This window comes from Furipterus horrens, unplaced genomic scaffold, assembly GCF_987537825.1.
Source record: "Furipterus horrens unplaced genomic scaffold, mFurHor1.1.pri manual_scaffold_3, whole genome shotgun sequence".
In the NCBI taxonomy this organism is placed as follows: Eukaryota; Metazoa; Chordata; class Mammalia; order Chiroptera; family Furipteridae; genus Furipterus; species Furipterus horrens.
Genome location: NW_028327173.1, coordinates 128,581,087 through 128,605,606, shown reverse-complemented (window position 1 = coordinate 128,605,606; position 24,520 = coordinate 128,581,087). Strand labels below are relative to the sequence as shown.

Genomic DNA, 24,520 nt, shown 5'->3' with positions numbered 1-24,520 from the left:
TAGAGCTTTATCTTATATGGTGTTATTTTTATTTTAGCAAAAAGGTTTTATATAAAAACATAAAACATTTTATTTCTTTTTCCTGAGAATTTTAATTATTTTCACTCAAGATAAAGAAAAAAACACAGTAATAATGGTTTTTAAAATATTGACTTAATTATTGACATTATTACCTAGATGATTTTGTTTTTTGAATCTGCTCTTCCCTTAGTAATTCCCATAAAACTAAATGCCCAGGTCAAAAATCTAGAACACATTCTTGATTTTTTTCTCTCCCTTACCCTATATATACACTCAATCAGCAAGTCCTCTAGACTTTATATTCAAAACATATATTAAATTTGTCTACTTCATCTTCTCTACCATCCTCGTACAACCCATCATCATTTGTTTAGAATACTATAAGAGCTTCCTAAGAGGTATCTCTGATTCATTCTTAATTTCATACATATCACTCTATTCTCCAAACAATATTCAGTATGATCTTTAAAAACTCCTCCTTAAAACATCCATGCTAGGCAACCAACCTATTATTATTATTTTTCTTTAATGTTAAGTACATAGTTGGTGAAGAAGACTTTTTCTGTATAGGAGTATTTCAGCTGTTAAGGAAAGAATAACTATTATACTATTAACATTTTACAGCTCCTAATGAAGTATAATATCGGATCTAAGGCAGTAATTATCCAAGAGAGCGAGAGAGAGAGAGAGACAGACTCTGCACATTACCTTCTAAGTGGAGTACATAATATAAATTATGGAGCAGTCTTGCTAGAAATTTAAACCTGAATCTGATTAAATCCCCATTTCTGACTACCAATTCTTGACCATCTTTGAAGTGTTTATGCCACTTTTATTTATGCTGAACTTGTTTGCATTGTCCCCAAAAGCCTTCTGAATCATCTAAATAATTTCAGCAGAGGAATGTTCAAGCTTAACACAAAATTTGATGAGGATTCATTGCTCTGCTCCCTCAGTCATTTTGAATGCAATGGCCATACAGTACAAATGCTCACTCAATGGCATCTACCGCCCCCACTGACTAGTACAGTGAAGTCATCATTGTTCACACATGCACATTCCAGTCCACTCTCCTTGGCTGCCAGGTTACACAGATGTCCCACCAACTGTTTTGTTTATATTATAACAATGGCTGGACTTTTTCCGGACAGACTTCAGATTTTCAAGACAAGTCCTTATCTTTTAGAGATACATACCAAAATGTGTATAGATGATATCACAGGGGAACAATTTTTAACATAATTCCTGTTGAGTTTGATATTTCAGCTGCTTTAGACTTAAATAGGCATGCTAATTTCACAACTGCAGTTAGTTTTCTTCTATCACGTCAAGTTTTTTCTGTATAGCTTATCTTACTGCGACCACTCTCAGCTGGATCAAGCTTGGATTGAGGGAAGCACTAGTGCTCTCCCATTGGCTGAGAGCAAACCTTCCTTGAGTGGGGAGGGGTGGGGGATACCTTGGAGACCAGTGACAAGTTCATACTTGTCTAGGCTATTCAGTTACACATGAGACAGTGTGGTGAGGGGTTGTGTGCCGCTCTATATAGTGAATCGTATTCCGAAGTGTAGTCCGAGTTCTTGTCTGTATACAAGGAGTTAGCAGAATTTGTTTATTTTTATTTACATACATACCTATTTCCTTTCCTTCAGATCGTGTCTGCCTCTGCTATTTCTCATCATAAGTGCCTAAACAACCTTGATTTGTTTTGTTATATCTGTGACAGTTTCACCATTCCCAGTCAAAGGACAAACATCAGTGCATTTGTCAAGCAGGCCTATTTTGCATATTTTAAAATAAAACTTGGTGATCAAGATAAGTCTTGGGCCCCTCACAAGGTGTGCAAGCAGTGTGTCGAGAGTTTATGGTTGTGGACGAAGGGAACATGTGATAAACTGCCATTTGGTATACCTATGGTTTGGCGAGAGCCCAGAGATCATTCAAGTAACCATTACTTTTATATAGTGAAAATGTCAGGATATAACAAGGAAAATAAATGTAAAATAGAGTATCCTAGTCTGCCATCAACTATACACCCAGTACCTCATTCAGCTGAAATCCCAGTGCCAGTTTTCATTGACCTACCGTTTTTCGAAAAACAAGAGTATGGTGAAGAACTAAGTGACAGTGATGATGAAGAATTTGAAATTGAAGATTACTCAGTTCGTAAGGGATTTGATCAGCATGAGTTGAATGATTTGGCACAAGATTTGGGACTATCCAAAAAGGCTTCAGAACCCCTAGCATCAAGACTGCATGAGAAAAACTTGCTTGAAAAAGGAGTGAAGGTATCCTACTTTCGATCAAGAGAAAGTTCATTTCTGCAGTACTTTTGAAGTGATGGTGGCTTTGTGTATTGCCATAACGCATGTGGTTTAATGGAGGAATTGGGAATTCCAATCTATAACGCAACGGAATGGCGACTGTTCATTGATAGCTTAAAGCGGAGCTTGAAGTGTGTCCTCCACTATGGCAATTGATTTGGCCCCAATTGGCCATTCAGTTTGTTTTCGTGAAGAATATGAAGACATAAAGAGAGTCATTGATCTGTTGCAATATCAGAAGCACAACTGGATCATCTGTGTTGACATTCAAATGGTCTGCTTCCTTCTTGGTCAGCAACACGGATACACCAAGTATCCCTGTTTTCTGTGTATGTGGGACAGTAGAGCTCATGAGAAGCATTGGGTGGAGTTGAATTGGCCTCCAAGATCTGACCTCAAACCTGGTGATCCAAACATTCTACATGAGCCACTTGTTGACAGAAAGAACATTCTTTTCCCACCTCTGCACATAAAACTGGGTCTCATGAAACAATTTGTTAAACCTTTGCCAACTAAAGGAGACTGTTTCAAGTATCTCATTTTGGCATTTCCTAGTGTGTCATTTGAAAAGATAAAATACCTTAATATGTATGTTTGGTAGCATAACTTTACTACTTGTACACAATTTGACTTACAGTAACAATATATAGTCTTTATATGAATAAAATAACTAAGTAAACAGTATATTCAGGTAATTTTTTTCTTTATTTTTTTTTGTATGTACATATTGTATGATTTTTGGGACAAAGAGAGGGTGTCCTGTACCTTAAAAAGTTGACATGATAGAGAAAAACTGGGGTCATTTTTGGATTCAGATGCCAAAAGTTAGTCAAAAACAAGTGTTAGATCTAACTCAACGAAAATTGTGTTTCCCATTGTATTATATGTTATCTGAGGGTTAGATGGGCAATGAGTGAAAGTGTAGATTAAGGAAGACTGAGCCTGAATTGATAATTATTGGAACTGGGTGTTAAATATTTCGATATCCATTTTTTTTTTCTTTTTCTCCAAATGTTTCAACTTCCTATAATTAAATTTAAAACAAAACAAATTAGTGTGGGAGTTGACTGTGGGAGTGGGGCGTGGGATGAGCAGAGGAGGGCAAAGGGAGAAAAATTGAGACAACTGTAATAGAATAACAATAAAAAATGATTTTAAAAAACAAAACAAAAGGTAATTTTGCTTAGACTATTATCCAAACTCTTTATTTTAGCAGGTTCTACCCAATCTGACCTCTGCCATGCTCACCCTGGCTGAGTATATTTATTTATTTTCCTCAGATACCTCAAGTTCATTCCCACCTCCGGGCCCTTCAGCTTGCTGCTATTTGAGACTTTCTTTCCCCAGATATTTAGTGTCTGTCCCCTCTGCATATTCAGGTCTCGTTTTAAATGTCACTCCAGAAGAGCTGGCTGTGGTAATCATCTCACCTTGTTTTGTTATTATCGAAACATTTTTCATGATTTGATATTTTCATTTATATTTATTTGTTTATTGGCAGTTACCACCCATTAGAGTATAAGTTACATGGGGGTAGTAGTAAAATCTTGACTATCTTGCTCACTTTTAAATTCCTAGCACTTCAGACAAATAACTTGGCAAATATGGTTGTTACTCAGTAAGTTTGCTGAGTGAATCAATTAAGTGTTTCTGAAGCTGTTGAAGTCTAAGAAGATTATTAATCTTTTACATTTGGAATATTAACAATATGTACCATTGTTGCCTTGCAAAGTCTGAAATACAACTGGAATTTTTATTATTAATTTTTTTCAAAGGCTCATGTATGGGAGAATTATTTCTAGCAAGGCTTCAGAAAGATTTTTAAAAATTCACAAAATGTCAAGTTTTCTCTTAGTATTTATTTAAAAATATTTCATTTTGGGTAATTAATGTCACATCTCATCTAAAAGCTTTTTTCATATCTTGATAAGTAGAGATTAAGTTTTGTGATATGTGTTTATGCATGATATGAAAATTTGGCAAACATTTCTTGGTGCATGTGAATAATAATGAAACACAATTATATCTTCCATCAAGAAGGAGCTGTGAAATACTTTATAGGTAAATGCATAGAAGAAATGTACTGTAAAATTATGAGATTTCTTTAGAAAAAATAGAGAAAACAATATATTTTTTTATAAGCAAACAAAAATATCTACAAGTAAGTGCTGTCATTCAAAATAACTGCTTAGGGAAGTTGTTCATAATGGCTATTGAATAAAACTCTTTGTTTCATTGATGGAATAATTTTCATCCTAATATTTATTCGAGTTACATATATGAAGCAAAGACTGGTAGATTCCCTCCTTGTGTCCTCAGGAAGCTTTCCTTCTAGAGCACAATATAGGCCACAAAGTTGGACTCATTTTGCCATGGCCAAGGTGGTTCTTCTCACCATCCTCCATGTATGGCATATGGGAGTTAGATCATAGACTTTGTACCAGAAACATGATGCTCCATGCTTCTCTTCTTTACTATCTCCTATTATGTTCTACAGATCCAGAATCTTCTTCAAATTTGGCTCTTTGCTAAGGCACATTTTATTCTAAGTGGATTTGCTTATTTGTTCTTTTGATTTCTTCACTTATTTCTGTATTCAGTACAGGTTTATTGTGGCTTGTCATGTGGATACCACTAGCTTTGAGACTAGGCAATAATATAGAGATGAGCATAGCATAATATACTTATACACCTATTCCAGGGACATTGCCTTGCTAATTTCACTTTTGGAACTTCTCTTTAGGAATTTCCTTTAGAATGAGTTCTTAAGTTACATGTATGCCCTCACATTTATATTCCTAGCTTAGTTTAGGGGGAGTCAGAGAAAATAAGCCTTTCTTTGGTCTCCCAAGGGAAAGGTGTGAAAGACACAGAATATCACTAGGTCCCAGGGGAACCCAGTGCTGGGGCCACACATGCCTAGTTCTCTACTAAGGGAAAGTACTGATTTTTCTTGTCATGATCCCGACCTTGCTCCCATGCTTGTCCTTCAGTGTTTAGAAGTCATCCAGTTCCCAGAATTCTTTTTTCCTATAGTTTCCTCATTTTCATTCGGAGAAGAAGGCCATTTACCTTGTGAATCCCATCGGAATTATCGTCCTGCTGGGTGCTATTTGCTATTCATCTGTTGTGCTTAGAACCTGATGATCAAGGAGTCTTAGGGTCTCTCAAGGGCTTTTCTGAGCTCTGCCAGGCCATAGGGGTTTTTGTGAGCTGTTCTGTTTACTCCTTTGAGAACACTTTCTTGGAGGGAGCTAAGTCTGACTCCAAGGTGGCATCTGGTTCTCAAGGGATAGATAACTCAGTGCCCAGAAGCAGGTCCCAATTCAGATGACTGGCTCTGAAGGCAGAACAAGCTCTGGGGGAAGATTTGATTTGGAGATTTCAGTCTCAAATACTTAGCTGTTTCACCAGTGGGTTTGGGGGTGGGGGGAGAGTTGCAGGGAGGTCTCTGCTGCTGGTTTTCATAGATATCTGCAATCACAAGTCCTGGGCCTGCTTAGGACCCTCTAGCTACTCCCCTGCTAGTAGGCTGGTATGTGGGGTTAACACCTAGACAGAAGTGGGCAGGATGCTGGCACTAAGTGAACAGGATCTGCCACTCAAGCCAGATGCTTGTGTACTGGAGTGACTTTGTTGCTTTTGGCTGAACCCATCTCAACATGGAGTAATAGGGTGGGGGAGGACCCGCCCAGCCTCATGAGGAGAGGATGCTGGGTCTTAGTTTCATCTTTGGGTACATTGCAGCTCTTCCAGTTTGTTGCTTGATGATATTTTATTTAACCATTCTTCCATTAAAGGACATTGAAGTTTGAATCACCTTTTATTTTAAAAAATCTTATACTGAGCATCTCTGTGTATGAGATAGCATTGTTTTTGGATGTATAATTTCTGTTTATTAATTTAATAAAGCATGGATTATGAGTGTACATATATGTGTGCAGGGGCTAAGTGAACCAAATTCTTACATTTGTGAATTTGATGTTTTTCTGTGTGCCTTTACATTGTACTAAGTTGTTACAAATTAGTTTTTTAAAAAATTTTTCAGTGAGAACTATTAAGTTCTAATCTCTTAGTAAATTTCAATTATACAACAGAGTGTTATCAAGTAGGAGCACCATTTTTTACAGTAGATCTTCAGACCTAACACATCTTATACCTGGAAGATTGTACCCTTTTAACAACCTCTCCCTGTTTCACCCACGTCCCAGCCCACTTTTTTACTCCCTGTTTCCATGAGTTTGACTTTAAAAAAAAATTCTACATGAGAAGAGATACCATGCAATATTTGTCTTTTTCTGTCTGGCTTATTTCACTTAGCATAATGCCCTCAAGTTCCATTCATGTTGTCACAAATGGCAGGATTTCTTTCTTATGGCTAAATAATATTCCATTACACATCTTCTTCATCCATTCGTTGACAGATACTTAGGTTGTTTCCATATCTTAGTTATTGTGAATGATGCTGCAATAAACATGGAAGTGCAGATAATGCTTTGATATTCTGTTTTCATTTTCTTTGGATATATACCCAGAAAATGAATTGCTGGATAATATGGTAGTTCAATTTTTAATTTATTGAGAAGGTTCCATACTGTTTTACAGTGTGACTTTACTAGTTTACATTCCCACCAACAGTGCACAGAGTTCCCTTTCTCCACATCCTCTTGTCTTTTTGAGGATAGCCATTCTAACAAGTATGTAGTGATATTTCATTGTGGTTTTAATTTGCATTTCCCTGATGATTAGTGAGTGAATTGAAGACCTTTTTGTTTACCTGTTGGCCATTTATATGTCTTTGGAAAATGTCTTTTCAGTTCTTCTGCCCATTTTTAAATCAGATTGATTTTCTGTTTGTTTTCTTTTTTCTATTGAGTTATATGAGTATTTTTAAAAATATTTTGGATATTAACCCTTTAACAAATATATGATTTGTAAATATTTTCTCCCACTCAGTAGGTTGTCTTTTCACTTTGTTCATTTTCTTTGCAGAAACTTTTTAGTTTAATGTAGACCCACTTGTTTATTCTTGCTCTTGTTTCCTTTGCTTATGGTGTTAAATTCAGGAAATCATTACCAAAATCAATGTCAGTGAGCTTACCCTCTCTTTTCTTCTAGGAATTTTATAATTTCAGGTCTACTTCAAGTATTTAATTCATTTTGAGTTGACTTTTGTGTATGGTTATAAGATCATTTTTTTTGCATGTGGCTGTCCATTTTTTCCAACACCTTTCATTGAAGAGACTATCCTTTTCCCATTGTATATTCCTGGTGAACCAGTTTCTTAAAGTTTTAATAAATAGAAACATAACAGAAAATTTAGTTAGTCATTCTATAATTACTCAGAATGAAATTGAATTGTTGTCACAGTTAGTTTTTTGGGAAGAGGAAAGAGGCCCTGTGTTTTGAAAATACAGGATGAAGGCATCTTGTAAAAATCTTTTCTACCCATTTTAAAGTGTAAGGTATTATGGCATAGGCCTTTAAGCAAAAATAGTACTATATAATCAGTCATAGCTGAGGAATATTTTTATTTAACTAAACTTGAATAGTTTTTAAGATGTTACAGGATCCATGAAATTGAGTATAAAAATAAACTTAGAATGAGTAGTTCTTAAAAGAAGGTAGAAATCTTACTTGTAGCTTCATGGGTAGTTGATTTTTCTTTCAGTTTGTTGACTATAACTAGACAAGTATACTTCTATGATAATCATGCTTATAGCACCTCCTAGTGTAGAACTCAGGGCCTACACAATGCCTACACACAATAACTTCAGTATTGATTTTAGGTATTTCATATTTCTATGAATTGACTATGTCACATGACCAATTTTAATGATGTCAGCTGTTATGAAAAACAGAGGACAAATTTAGGAGTATTGATGAAAATTTTATGTGCAGATCTTCGCTGCCACACTATTTGGCAATTTAAATACATCCAGATCCAGTTTTTGAGACACGTGTTGACCCTGCAATTAGATCTCTATGGCACACACTGCTAATGGGTGTGGAATAGCTCTCCATTAAGGCAAGAATACCAGTCAGGCCTTTTACAACAAACATTTTTGCATTTAAATATCTGATGTTGAAGCACATGAATTTTTGGTTCACAGATATTTGCTTATGAGCTTAGATTATAATATTTGGCCAGATATCTTTTACAAGCCTGAGATGATTGCTTGTTGAAAGAGCTTAGCTGAGGATCATTAATCAGTTATGTCTGAGTTTTCTTCATAGATCACTTGTGTAGCTCATCTTCATAAAACCATGAAAATGCTCTCTGAACTTTCCTCAAGAGTCTGTGTAAGAAATATCTATACCTCTTCTTCTTTTGGAGGATGATAGAAGAGGAACGGGACACGGGGATGGAGGTAACTGTTGCTGAAAAGCAGTGCATTGTTTGGAAAGAATATGAGCTGTATTGCCAGAAAGTTAGTAGCTTTGGTGGGGGATGAGGAATACCTCTTTTGATTGTTTCTATGTTTTTCAAAAAATAAGACATTTATTGGTTCCATTGTCCTTGGCACTGTGCTTGGCCTGAAGATCAAAATGTAAATAAGACTTGTCCTCTGTTCTTAAAAGAGAGATTCACTGTGTAATGGGAAGACAACAGTGTGATTCTATTGTTAGCACATTTTTCCAATTTTTTGGTTTGTACCCAAGTTTTAGCCTTAGTTTCCTCAATGTAGGTCTCTCCTCCCTGTCTCCATTTCTTTTTTCTTTTCTTTCTTTTTTTTTTTTTTTTAATGTGTCACTGATTGGGGCATTTAGAGAGAGGACATGACATTGATTGATTCAGGCCATTGGCTAACTTAGATTTTATTTTGGGAGTGTGCATATATTTCTTTACTCTGATTTATTGTCCGACATTAGTATTTCAAAATTATTTAGAGTATACTTGATTCAAGGAGATACAGTATTCCCTCACTTCTCCCGGGTATTACGTTCTAGACGCCCCTGCGATAGGTGAAAATCTGCAAAGTAGGAACCTTACATTTATTTCAGTATTTATATATATTTTAAGGCTTTATAAACCCTTCCCACACACTTATAAACCATTCCCAGTTTCTTATTAACCTTTCTCACTCCCTTAACCTTTTCCACACTTTTATAAACACTACTTATGTTCTTAAACATATTCTACACTCTTAAACCTACGTAACTTTAACAACATATATATACAATACCGCAAAATCCCACAATATAGCAAAAAATTCGCAATAAATAATTAAATATAATATTTTTTAAAATCCCGCGATACAGTGAGGCCGCAATAAGTGAACCGCAATATAGAGAGGGACTACTGTACAAATAAAGGGAAGCATATACTATGTTCATGGATGGGAAGAATCAACATCATTTAATGTCCATACTACCCAAAGCATTTATGGATTCAATACAATCCCCTTAAAATACCAATGACATATTTCACATATTTCAAAAATTTATATGGAACAAAAAATGACCTTGAAGAGCCTCAGCAATCTTGAGAAAGAAGAACAAAGTAGGAGAAATCACAATACATGATATCAAACTATACTACAAAGCCACTGTAATCAAAACAGTTTGGTATTAGCATAAGAACAGACATATAGATCAATGGAACAGAATAGAGAGCCCAGAAATAAACCCAGGTCTCTATGGTCAATTAATATTTGACAAAGGGGGAAGGATTATAAAATGGAGTGAAAATAGCCTCTTCAACAAATGGTGTTGGACAAACTGGACAGGAACGTGCAAAAAAATGAAACTAGACCACCAGCTTACACCATACACTAGAAAAATCTCAAGATAGATAAAAGATTTAAATGTAAGCTGTGACACCCTAGAAGTCATAGAGGAAAACATAGGCAGGAAAATTTCAGATATCCCACATAGCAATATTTTCATCAATATATTTCCTAGGCAAGGGAAATAAATGAAATAATAAACAAATGGACTATATCAAACTAAAAAAGTTTCTGCTCAGTGAAAGAAAACATGAGCAAGATGAAAAGGGAACCAACTGTATGTGAAAACATATTTGCCAACGATACCTCAGAGAGGGGTTTGATCTACAAAATATATAAAGAACTTATACAACTCAACACCAAGAAGACAGACAATTCAATTAAAAAATGGGCAGAGGACCTGAACAGACACTTCTCCAAGGAGGACATATAAAGGGCCCATAGGCATGTGAAAGAATGCTCCACATCACTAGCCATCAGAGAGATGTGAATTAAAACCACAAGGAAGTACCACCTCACACCAGTCAGAATGGCCATCATTAACAAATCAACAAACAACAAGTGCTGGTGAGGATATGGGGAAAATGGAACCCTACTGCGCTGTTGGTGGGAATGCAGACTGGTGCAGCCACTATGGAGAACAGTATGGAATTTCCTCAAAAAACTAAAAATGGAACTGCTGTTTGATCCAACAATTCCACTGCGAGGATTATACCCGAAGAATCCTGAAACACCAATTCAGAAGAACCTATGCACCTCTATGTTCATAGCAGCGCTATTTACAATAGCCAAGTGCTGAAAACAGCCTAAGTGCCCATCTGTAGATGAGTGGATCAAAAAACTGTGGTACATTTACACAATGGAGCACTATGCAGCAGAAGGAAAGAAGGAACTTCTGTCTTTTGTGACAGCATGGATGGAACTAGAGAGAATTATGCTTAGTGAAATAAGCCAGGCAAAGACAAATACCATATGAAGTCACCTAATACAAGAAACTAATGAACAAAACAAAGAAATGAGCAAAATAGAAACAGAGGCATATAAACAAGAAAGAGACTGACAGTGACCAGAGGGGAGGGGAGAGGGGGAAAAAAGGGGGGAGAGGGGGAAAAAAGGGGGGAAAGGGGGAAGGGTCAAGTCAAGGAACTACTATATAAATAACCTGTGGAAATGGACAACAGGATGGGGATTGACTGTGGGAGAGGGGGTAGCAGGGTGGGGCAGGGGGGAGCTATGGGGGAGTAAATGGGACAACTGTAATAGAAAAACGATTTTAAAGAATACTGCACAGGACAAAAAACCAAAACCAACCAAACAAAAAACCCTATGTCTATCACTGAAACTTTGCCGATTTCTTTCCTTCTTGAAAATACAGTAGTTTCCAAAAATTATACTACAGATACAATTCTTTTTATTTTTAAAATGTTCAAATATATTTCTATAGTCTTAAGTTCTTATAATTTAGTTGGTGCTTTTTTATATTAAAAATAGGGTGAGGTCTAATAAATGGCAGTGCCTGTAGCAACTAAAGACAAATCAGAAGACAAAACATATCTGAAGTTATGTAGTATGAGTAATAAAGACAAACGTAAACCATTCTCATATCTGTAGCAAAAGAAAAAATAGGAAAGATTTTTAAGTGACAATTTTCTTTCATCCTTTTATTGATCCAAATTTTGTATTTGAGTGTGTTGTATGCATTGAATGATTTGAGCTTTCTTTTGTAGGCTGAGTATATATATCCCTGTCAAGAGTGTGTATAGAATGAAGTTTTATATTAGTTAGAAAGTTGGATTAGACCTCTCAACCTTTAAGAATTTATGTTTGAATCCCCTCCCCGCTCCTCACCCTAGTGGCAATCCCCTCAACAACTTTTCCAAAATAAATTTACAAAATTTGTTTTGTAAATTTTGACATTTTGTAAAGATATAAATGTTAATTCCTAGATAAGGTAGAAAGAGGTATTTTAGGATGGCAATTGGAGTAGACTGTAGTTCAATACAAATTTAAATCTAAGTTTTTTTGCAAAATTTAGTTAAATTTTTAAAGGAAATATTCTATAAAATTAAGGAAAAGTTTTTTTAACTAAAAGAGAAATTTGTTTATTAGGGAAAGAGGATGTAAGCAGTATAAAAATCAAAACTTCTCTGGCTTTAATTGGCTTTTCTTTCCCTTGTCAAATTGGGTTGGGATTTTATTTGTACATTTTTTAAGGGTCCCAGTCTGCTCATGAAATTCTTATACACGGAGAAGCACAGATTCCTTAAATGACGCATTGGGAGAACTTTATCAGGGAGAAAGAAGCTGCTCCTCTGCCTCCTTCTTTCCCTTCTGCTTCATGTGTACTACAAAATAGTCATTGCACACGATGGTGAATCCAGCAATTAACAAAAAGAAGCTCTGGAAGCCCACTCTGCCATCTCGGCACTGGTCTAAGTCTTTCATTATTTTGTCTATGGCCAGAGGGTCTTTTTGATTTTCCAAAAATTCAGGGAACTCCTTTTCCATGAGTACTCTCAGGTCCTCCTTTCTTAAGTAGCCTTTATCCCCAGCAAATTTGTGAAACGTGAACATCGTGGTTTCTGTGGCGTGTTCCATTTGAGATGGCATTTTGGTGAGGTCTTGGTCCAAGGCATGGCAAGATCACTAGGCTCTAAAATAAATACTTAACTCAGTGGTTCTCAACCTTCCTAATGCCGCGACCCTTTAATACAGTTCCTCATGTTGTGGTGACCCCAACCATAAAATTATTTTCATTGCTACTTCATAACTGTAATTTTGCTACTGTTATGAATCATAAAGTAAATATCTGATATGCAGGATGTATTTTCATTGTTATAAGTTGAAAATAATTAAAGCATAGTGATTAATCACAAAAACAATATGTAATTATATATGTGTTTTCCAATGGTCTTAGGCGACCCCTAAGGTTGAGAACTGCTGACTTAAATGAACCAAATAGCTTTTAGCTTTCTTGTTCTTATATAAAGTGCTCTTCCTTTTTAAAAAAGTTTGCTTTGTCATTTTGGATAAAAACACCATTTTTTCCCACTTTTTTTCCTGTGAGCAAATTTCTTACAAATGTTTTCCAAATATACAAGTAGATGGTAGTCACACTTTTAAAAAAGTAGGTAGAAGGAACCTTAGTGATTATTTAATCTAGAACACTTTATTTTATAATAAGAAAACTGAGATCCAAAGAGGTTGATTAGCTGAGCCATGGTAATATAGCTAGTTAGTGACACAAATTATTGGAATTTAGACATGCCAATTTCCCAGACTAAAATTCTTCTGTTTAATGACTAGATATCTGGATTCTTGTCTGGACCCAGCTATTGTCTTGATTTTTCCCAGACTCCCCTTTACAGTGCAATTAAAAAAAAAAGAAATCAGTGTATAATGTCTGAATCAGAATATAAAATCCAAAAGCTGTATTATAATAGCTCAGACTTAAAATATAACTGCATATGGAGCAACAGTTTCTCTTAGTTGATTTCCTGTTCCATATGATTTAGATCTTTAAAGTTTTTTAAATAAAATCCACTAAGCCAGTTTTTAAAATGTGTTTAATAGCTGTAGATATTTTTTAAAAATCTGTTTTAGTCTTCATTGGTTATTTACTTTGATTTAAACAATTACTTCACATAATTTTCTTCTGTAGTTGGTTGATAGGATGATACTTATTGATTAAAAAAACAATTCAATGGTAAATTATTGAAAGTTATAATCTTTAATATCACAAAGTCAGGAAATTCATAGTCAACATGTACATGGTTTCTAGGACATTTGCTTTATAATATTAAGGATCCTTAAAGGATTGTGTACAGGAAGAATACTATGTAATGACATTAAAAATATTCAAAAATAAAAGAAACATTATAATTAACTAGAAAAATTAAAAAGTTAAAGGAAATAATTCTTCTGTTTCTTATTTGTATTATCTAAGTTTTCTGTGAGTCCACAGACACAATTTTATACTGTAGTTCCCTCTTAGCTGTGGGGATATGTTCCAAGACTGCCAAGTAGGTGCCCGAAACCACAGATAGTACAACGAGGTCTGTGCAGGAAGTATTCAGCCATGAATATGAAAAATAGAGACATGTATTGAAGAAAATACAAGATACAAGAAACATTGTATGTAGGACAATGACGCCTCAGTCCCCTTCAAAGCAGGCATCTTGGAACCTCACACAGTTCTCCCAGCATCTCTTTCACCGTTCAAAACACTGCAAAATTCTTTGTTGGAATCACCATCAGTTGCCCCATTGTGTTTTCCTGAATCTCATCTACATTCTGAAATCTCTCCCCTTTAAAAGGTGACTTTAGTTTTGGGAAAAGTGAGGGTGCCAGATCTGGCCTGTAGGGTGGCTCCATGTTTTGCCAAAAAACTCTGCATGAGACATGATGCATGAGTGGGTGCATTGTCGTGATGAAGCTGCCAGTCACCAGTTGCCCATAGCTGAGGCCGGTATCATCATATTGCATCTCTCAGCTGATGAAGAACATTGAGGTAGTATATACTCCTTATTAATTGTTTGGCCTCGAGGGGCATACTCATGATGGACAACATCTTCCCAATCAAAAAACACAGTTAACATGGTCTTGCACTTGCTGCAACTTTGCTACACCTTCTTCAGGCTTGGAGTACCAGGCGACTTCCATTGGGATTCGTTTCCAGATCATAGCCGTAGACCCACGATTCATCTCCAGCTATGGCCTTCTTGCGGAAATCTGGCTCATTGGTAGCAGTTTGAATCAAGTCATTACCAACTGCAGCACAGTGTTCCTTCTGTTATGGTAGCTAATGGGTAGACTTTTTCCAGACAGACCTTGTTGTATACTATGTTTTTTCCTACACATATCGTTGAAAAAGTTTATAAATTAGGCACAGGAAGAGGTTAACCACAATAACTAAATAAAATAGAACAATAACAATATACTGTAATAAAAGCTTTGTGAATGTGATCTGTCTCAGCTAATCGGATAACTGAGAGAGCAACTAAGTTACTAATGGCAGGCAGGGTATACAGCATGGATACCCTGGACAAAGGGATAGTTCATGTCACAGGCAGGATAGAGTAGAAAGGCCCAAGATTTCATCACATGACTCAAAATGTCATGCAGTTTAACATATGATTTGTTTATTCTTGGAATTTTGCATTTAAAATTTTGATTGACTGTTGGTCATTGGAACCAGGGAAAATGAAACCATGAATAAAGGGGACTACTATGTATCTATTTTATCATGTACTGGAAAAATAATACAATAAAGCTCATATGTTCTTGGAGGAATGAAGTGCTATCAGAGTTCTTCAGAGCCTTGGACAATAGTGATGCTGTACCACATTCTGTGGGAGACTGGGAACATGGCTTGCGTCACAAAGACTAGGATTTATATCCCAGCTCCCTCACTCACCAACAGCCTGACCTTGGGTATCTTTCTTCTTAAATCCTTGTTATTCCTACCTGTAAAACAGAGATTATTATGCCTGCTTTACAATGTTATAGAATATGTAAAAAGTATTAGTGCCTACCTTATAATAGGCTCTCAATAACTATTCATTTCTTTTTGCTTTCCTTTACCTGTTACTTGCAGATGCACACCACCCTCACCCCCACCTCTTCCCTAATACCTCAGTTCTACCTAATGGACCCTAAGGCTCAAAATTAGGACCCCAGATGATAGGTAACTAAAACTAAAGAAATAAACTCAATTAGGACAGTTCTTCAGATCATCCGGAGCATGCAGTAAGTACATTGGATAGACTGGTCTCCTAGGGCAGTAGTGTCACTCACATTCTGTAACACCCTTAGGAGTCATCAAAACCAGCACATTATGACTATGGATTCTCTCAGTGGGGCTCCTTGCAGTTTCTGTGGCAGATATAATTCTGCCCCTTCATTGCCTTGAATCCTCCCAAATACAATGATATTTCTAAGGATTTTTTTAAAAAAGAGTACTATAGTTTTGTAGTTTCCCTTATTAAAGAGAGTACCACACATCTAAATATATTTTATAAACTGTCCAAAGTTACATTAATAAAGTGATTTGTTACTCCTACTGGAAAAAAAATTCTGAAGCCTCAGTCTTTAGGTGTATAGAGAGAGTTTGTATTTTAAAACTTGTTTTAGATGGAGAGCAGATGACAGCTAGTTGAGGGGAGGTTAGGGGATGGAGGGACTAAGCAAAATGGAAAAGACTCACGGACATGGACAACAGTGTGGTGGTTGCTGGGGGGGGCGATATAAGGGGACTAGCTGGTAATGAAAAATACAATAAAGATTAAATTTTTTAAAATTTAAGAAAAAAGTAAAATTTGTTTTAGTAATTATTAAAAAATGAAAAAGAAATTGACTCTCAGGCAGGTTTGTAATGTTCTAGGTCATTTTAGCAGTAGTCTGGTTCTTCACTAGCATCCTTTTTAGGTTACAAACATCTGTGTAAGCAGTTTGCCTAAAGCAGGACTCTAGAGAACCTGAGAGATGTTCCCGTAATTAACTGAAATATTTTTACTTTTGTGTTAGCATCATTTTTATATTGTAATGTTTTACTATTTCAGCTGTACTATGGATTTACATGGCATCTGTGGGCTTGCCTGGGAATTAGATAATCTTTTAAATATGAATTCAGCCCTGGCCAGGTGGCTCAGTTTTTTGGAGAGTCGTCCCATACATCCATACACCCAAAGGTTGTGGGCTCAGTCCTCGGTTGGGGCACATATGGGAGGCAACAGATCGATATTTCTGTCACATCAATGTTTTTCTCTCTCTTCCCTCTTCTCTCTAAAGTCAATAAACATATCCTCAGGTAAGGATTAAATATATACATATAATTTCTGAAACTAAGTACAGAGTTACCCAAGATTGACCCAGGTATCAGCTTTTGGATAAGAAGTCCTTTGTGAATTCATACTGTCTCCAGGTTGTCAGGGCCGGTGTGCTCCATCCTTCTGCTAGAACACCTAAGGAAATGGGAGATGATGATAAATTGAAAGATAAAAAATAAAGTTTCTTTTTTCTCTCTCAAAACATTACTACTATCACTTGGTTGGTTGTGCCTTTGAAGAGATTTATTCAAGTAGTCTAACCCTCCACCCCCCTGCCCTTTTTCCTATAGAAAGGAAGACATTTGAAAATGGATTAGAGAACTTTATCATCTGAAAAGAAAAAGAAAAATTAGTGAAGAATATTTACATCATTGTTGTGACTTGAACAATGTGTTCTCATTTTATAACTAGGTCAGCTCTTATCAAAACAATCTCAAGAATAAGTTTAAAATATGTTATTGCATCATTTATTTCTACAAGGTAGTAGACTACCAACTCAACTAGAAATCTTTGTTATTCAGATTTTTATTGTGGTATTTATATTGAAATGATTTCACCTTTATAGCAATTTTCTTGCAATGAAAGTGAAATGCATGATTTTATGAATAGTCCACTGTGCAGAGCAAAAACTATGGTTCATACTTAAAGAAAAACACTCCATGTTCTATTTTAGATATATATTGTATATAAGAGGTGTTTCGCAGGAAAAAAAAATTTTAGTAGTATAATACAATTGTAGGGAGCAACTTGATTCATGGAATCATTCAATGGATATTGATTGAACACTGTTTAGGCATTATGGAAGGGCTCGGATGTGGAGAGGGAGTCCAGAGATGCATAAAGAATGGTCTCTTCTGTCAGGGAGCTTACATTGAAGTTGGGGAGATAGTTATTTATTAAAATAATCACTCTAGAATTCTTAGAACTTGAAAACCCATTCAAACCCTGGAAGTTTGTTGAATAAAAAAATCTTCGGAGCTTGGTAATTTGCCTGACAAATTTGTCCATGGGTCTTGAGATGAGGTTAGCTGCATCTCCTATGCCAGTAGTCACATGATTTCATGTCTGGGATTCCAAGCAAAGTGCAAGTTCTGTTGTGTTTGCTATTAGCATAGACTGTGCCTAACAGGGGTTGGGGAACCAGGAAGTCAAGGACCGATGGCAGAAATTAGATATGAGTTAGACTTAGCAACAGATATATGGCCAGAATCAGACACAGGACACTACTTTGAGATCTACTAATTATGAGTCAGGTAGGCATAATGGTCAAAAACCCACTATTCAGTCAGTAATTAAGAGCAGACAGGAGGGAAAGAGGCAATGTCTGGCCCAGCCCAACTTCCTTTAAGAATGTGCTTTATCACTTGTGGAATATTCCAAGCACTGTATGGATATAGCTCACTTTTAAATTATTTAACCTAGATTTTGTTCCACTTCTCCTATTTCATATTTTCTCTATTTGTTCCTTAGTTGCACCTTTTTTTTTCCCTTAGAAGTTTAATTCTTCCTGGCTACTACTTTGGTTCCAGAGGGTATAGCTCTGCCTCTTTCTTGGCAGTGATTTTCCTCCCTGATTCCCCAGGTCCAGGAACCACTCCTAGTGATATTATCTTCACCTGGCTCACACTGACCTTGCTAGCTGACTTGGGATGACTGGGATACTCTACCTTTGCTTTGGAGAAGAGTATAGTAACTATGGTATTTAAACATGGCTGTATAGTGCTGATGATGGAAACTGCTGCCCTGGAGGTTGACTGTGGCAAACTGCTTGATCCAGCTGAGAAGCCAAAAATGGAATGCATCTGTGGGCCCTTTCTTTTCAATGCTTGCAACTCAGCCTGTTTGCACCTGTGCTTCCAGCATCCTCTGGAGTGAGGGCTTTTCTCATTCATAGCATCGCACCCTTTGTAACTGATGTTCAGAAAAAGATAAATTACCATTTCTGCTCAAATATCAGACATACCTTTATTTCCCAGTAAATTCTCAGAAAACAGGGAATTGCCTTGAGTCTTTGAGTAACTTTCAGATTAGCAGGCATTATTTGGGATATGAAAATATAAAATACTATTTGGAGAAGAACTTATTGGCCTAAAATTACCCAGTCAGTGCTAGTTTGGGATATTTTTCCCTTCATAAGGTTGACAAAATAAATAATAATAACTTAACAGAGATTTAGTAATTAGTTCTGGTGGCATAACCTTTAAGCATTGGATATATTAATAAATAAAGTGAAAGAACAATATACTGTACTTTTGTGGATATTAGATTCTAGTTCTGTTCATTGTCTTTTGGGTTTTGTTTTGTTTTCTACTTATAAACTGGACCGGATCCTGAATTCTTCTAGTCTGCTCCAATGTCTGCCTATGATTCTCAAAATATGTTTCTAATTTTTCTCCCATCCTTTGACTAGAAATCATTGAGAACTAAAATTGCCTTTTTCCGAAGCCATGCAAGCTAAAGATGGACAGCTTGATATAAAATTCAGAAAAGCACCACAACAGCTCATGCTTAAATAATCTCAATAATTGATGCAGTGAAAGCCACAGAGAGTTTACCTGATGACATCATCACAGATGCTTCAAACTACAAATACTTTCAGCCTTACAACTAGAAATCTCAACTGACAACCCTACAAACTCAGAAGCTGGGTTATAATTTGCTCTGATTATTAACCTTTGTGTTTATTTTGTTTTCATAGACATATTTCTTATTAAATACCTGATATTATGGAATTTAACCTATACATTTAGCCTTTTAGCCAGCTCTACTGTTCAAGCTCTAAGTCTTCAACAGATCACCTTAGAGTCCTCAGCACATTGGTCCTTTAGACAATAGGATTGCTTTAGATTACAGTATTCCCACTTACTGCGGGTATTACGTTCTAGACGCCCCCCCGCCCCCACGAAGTAGGAATCTTACATTTATTCTACTCTCTTAAACCTGTTACTTTAGCAACATACATATACAGTACTGCAAACTCGCGCGATATAGCAAAAAATCTGCGATAAATAATTAAATATAATATTTTTTTAAAATCCCGTGATCCAGTGAGGCCGCGATAAGTGAACTGCGATATAGAGAAGGACTATTGTACTAGCTGGCCAAAGGAGGAGGAGTCTGCAGCACCTAGTGCAAGGTGCTATGCTATGATGCCATTAACAAAAAGTCGGCCACTACCGGCAGGCTCTAGATTACTCTTAGCTGAGCAAAGCAGGATATGTACTGTTATTAATTCCCCATGTTGTACATGGATAAACAATACTGAATGAGTAGAAGTCAATATCTTTGAGATATACAACCAAGTCAAATGATTATACTTGTCTGGGAAAATCCATTCCAACTCCCATTAATTTCCTCCCCCTCTTAGGATCTCTTGCTGCTATCCTGTTACTACTTGTTTTGGGACCTTGCCTCCTGAGCTGTGTAGTTTCTTTGTCTCTAAAAGACATGAGGCAAACTACAGATGATCCTAACTCAGGGATATGAACGTTTAGGGTTACAGCCAGGAGATACTAGGCCTGCTCGAAGATAGCTAGGGAAAGGTTTTAGTTCTCTAATGGATCCCCTGACAGTAACCACTCTTAGCTTGAATAGGTGACAAGAGAGCTGCAACCCTCAGTACCCTTCAGGAATGAGGAGTGAAAACAAAAGGAGGGAATTTGTTACCCCACAATAAGCCTACATGATCTGGCTAAAACCCCTCCCTCGCCTTAACTCTGTTCATCTGAGAAACAAGATGGCCTGCAGTTAGCAGCTCTTTCCACGGAAGGAACAGTTAAAACCAGCTGAGACCAACATTGCCAAACTGAACTCCAGATGACCTCAACCCTTGTTATATCCGCAGGGCATCTCTGAACTACCTTGGTAGCTCTACTTGTAGACTGATCCTTGGAGTTTGGAGCCTGAGAGGGAGTTGAGAAGGTTTTACGGGAAGGGGGTTTTTACCATGAGGTAATAAAACTTAAGCTCAGGGTTTCATACTTGCCTGGACTTCTGGCAGATGCTAGGAGCTGTAGAATGTTCCGGGTAGAGAGAGGAAGCAGGTTGCAATCAAGAAGCATTTCTATGTAAGCATTTCAGTTCAAGTGATCTCAGAGAAAGGAACTTGAATCTCTAAGTCTCCAACATTTTATGGTGATTTCTTTTCACTTTCCAAATAAATATTTACTTTTATACCTTATTTTGCATTTCTAATTATGTATTCTTATTTTTAGAGAGGACCACCCAAATTGTTTATGCTTCAGGCCACACAAAATCTGGATCTGAGAACAATAAAAAAAATAGAAAAAAAAAAAACATTAAAAAGTAAAAACAGGAAGAAAGTATAAAAAAAAAAAATCTGGATCTGCCACTGGATTTTACTGAATGAGCTACCTGGGTGTTTTGTTAGTACGTTTCCCTACATTAAGTAACATACAATTTATGCAAGTAACAAACACTATGTAGAATCTAGAGAACCCCAAATAATTATAAAATCAATTCTTTGATGACTCTTTTATAAGAGAACTGGAACTTGCTGGCAACCAATATATTTCAATTTTAGTGTTAATAAGTGCTATAAAACTGGAACTCAGATACTGATGTCAGTTCAGTTCAAGTCAGCAAGCCTTTGTGGAATGCCTACTGTGTGTGAGGAGATTTGGGGCCAGGTTCCTTTTTTCAAATAGTTTAAATTCAGTTTAAGAGTCATTTGAAATTAATTGCCTTAACAGTGAAGTATTTTTAGTTCCTGGGTGCCTTAATAACAATTGTCTTTTAAGAAATTGGATCCAGTGTGATAAATATGATTAAATACCAAGAAACAACAATGATAAATTTTTGGTACCAGTCTTTTGATGTTCTCTGAAACAGAGGCTTTTCAGTCTGCCAGGGACAGTAGTTTTAGTGCAGAAGATGTAAAATGAAAAGTATTTTTTGTAGATAGTTTCATAGATTATGGTCATAGGTAACTTTGAGATAACTATTTTTCAAACCAAGAAACCCTGTATTGAAAATGAACTATTTTATGATCATCATTTCATCATTTTCTTAAAATGTGTCATTAAGTAAGTACTTGTGTTTGAGAAATATTATAGAATTCCTAAAAGATGGGCCAGTATATAATATGAGATACTGTAAATGTTTCAAAGACAAAGTTAGAGAAGGAGAGAGATTCATGTTGGGGGGAAAGCTGTTTTAGAAAGGCTGTTCTGTCTTCCTAGCTATACCATGAGTGTGCCAAGCACATCCCCATCTTAGGGCCTTTACAGTTGCTGTCGCTCATCCTGGAATGATTTCATTCAGATAACTGCATCAGTTATTTTCTCACTTGACGCAGTGCTCTGACCACCCTGTCTAAAGGATCACCTTGCGCCATTCTGGTTTTCCTCCTGCTCCTCAACTATTCTTCACCATCTGACTATGGAAACTGAAGAGATTCAGAGAAATTCTTTGATAAATCCTTTGCTATCTGAACTTTTACTACTTGCATTTTGAAATTCAAGAATTGAAAAAGTTTTAAAATATTTCTTGCTATTTGATCTGGGGATCCGATTCAGGAACCAGATAATTTTGTATAGTAAGGAATACTTGTTTTATTCATAGTATCTGATTTGTTTGTCTTTCTGTTTGTATGCCTCCCTCATTAAAATGTTAGTTTCATGGTGGCTGGGACTATGTTTTGTTCACTGCTGTATCTCCATCACCTGGAGAGCACCTGGCACCTAATCGAGCCTCAATAAATATGTATTGGATAAATGTGTTACTATGTGAATGAATCCATTTGACCCAATATCATCTAACCTTTAATTTTAAAAAAATATATGATTATGTAGAAAAGGCTTATTTTACATTATTGTTTGAAGAAGCAAGATATGGGATTATATACACAGTATAATTTTCACTTATGTTAAAAAATCCTTGAACCTTTGCATGTGTTAATTTATTCATTCATTTCTTGAAAGAGTAGTCATTAAGCATCTCCAGTGTGTCCATTCTGTGCTGGGCATTCTTAATAGCTACAGTGTCCTGAGAAGACAGATCATGAAACAATAGTAAATGAACACCACTCTTTCCTTCATCACCGCTCTCTGTGTTGATGTTTGTTCAGTTTCTTGCATTTGCTAACCTTTTCCTTTTGCGCAGGGTGTTTTATTATGTGTTCAATACATGTCTTCCTCTGTATTTTAAATTCTGAGAGGCTAGGGACCATGATACCATTCAGTTATCAACACCTGGCTCAATGCCTGATATATAGTAGGTATTCAATAAACATTGGTTGAGTGAGTGAGTGAATGAATGAATGAATGAATGAATCAAAGTACATAGTAGGAACACCACATCTAATCTAATGGAAATTAGGGGAAGTAAATTTCAAGCTGGGATCTGAAGAATAAGGTGGCATTAGCAAGTGAAGAAGACCAAGCCGAGTTCCCTGGAGCTTAAGCTCTGACTTTGTCCTAAAAGCAATCGAAAAGTTTTGAACAAAAATGTGACACTATCGGACTTGCATTTTAGATAGACCATTTCTCATTGGTGCTAGGAACAGACTGGAGGGGCAGTGCTAGAGCAGAGATGGGTTCAGAGACTAGAGAGAGATGATTGTGGCCTCCATTGGGTTCTTGGCAGTAGGGAAGAGAGAATTAGATACATTGCAGAGATTTTTAGAAGGCAAAATAAGTGACTGGGGCAGTGAGGGAAAGGAAAGAATTAAAAATGATCCCAAGCTTATGCCTTTGGACACTGAGAGGATCCTAGGGCCCACCATTCACTGAGACTGGGGACTCAGAGAGACTTATCTGAGGAGAAAGAAGCCTGAGGTACCCTTGAGACCTGTGTAAATTGGGGCTGAGCTTTAAGGACTTGGCTATATAGCTGAATTTTCTAGACATGGATACTTAGAAAATGCCTGGAAAGAAATAATCACAATAGTCTAGTATTGGAACTGTAGTCATATCTCTAAAATTTTCTTACTATTAACTTTTGGTTTCCATTATTTTTGTGTTTTATAAAGGAAAAATAATAAACTTTTAAAACGTCTGTTAAGATCTGCCATAGGAAATGCAGAGGCTTTTGTCCAAAGGACAAAAAGCTAAGGCTTTCTTAGGTAAAATATGAGCTGTTCCTAATGAAAATAAATGATTGGTCTTGAATGTAAGGAGAAGGGCATCATTTGGAAATTTAATCTTATTAGTCAGAGATGTACTAGAGTCAGGGGCTGTCTCTTATTCATTCATTTATTAATTTACCTTTCATATATCTATCCTCAGCACAGTCTCTGGCTTTTGGTAATGGCTCAAGTGAAAGCTATTATTTTAGATTTGTTATTAATGCATTTATTTTTACTGCAGTTGTTATACAATGATGTTATTTGTGTCATCTTGATTTTTAGGTAGATTGGGGTCAACTGGACTATTTAGTTGTTGACATGCCACCCGGTACTGGAGATGTACAGTTATCAGTCTCACAGAATGTTCCCATTTCAGGTAAATCTTAAAGTTTGAAGTAATCCATGCTATCTTTGGTGGTTTGCTATTGCCTTACAGAAAAACAAACTTCATGACAGGCAAACATTTTGTATTTTAAAAAACATAATTATTAATAAATTTTCCTTTAGAGATCAGATTCATAAATTGAATTT

At 36.2% G+C, this 24,520-nt stretch overlaps 1 protein-coding gene and 2 pseudogenes across 2 annotated transcripts in view; 1 reads left to right on the top strand and 2 right to left on the bottom strand.

The window, feature by feature from the left end:
- Positions 1–24,520, top strand: part of NUBPL (NUBP iron-sulfur cluster assembly factor, mitochondrial) — a 222,913-nt gene that overhangs the window by 143,428 nt on the left and 54,965 nt on the right. For both annotated transcript variants that reach the window (XM_090271859.1, XM_090271860.1), the window contains exon 7: positions 24,272–24,365. In XM_090271859.1, coding sequence (XP_090127985.1) covers positions 24,272–24,365 — 94 coding nt within the window. The remainder of the gene's footprint in view (positions 1–24,271; positions 24,366–24,520) is intronic.
- LOC150015924 (cell division cycle-associated protein 3 pseudogene) lies at positions 5,265–5,813 on the bottom strand (annotated as a pseudogene).
- LOC150015923 (protein S100-A10 pseudogene) lies at positions 12,365–12,685 on the bottom strand (annotated as a pseudogene).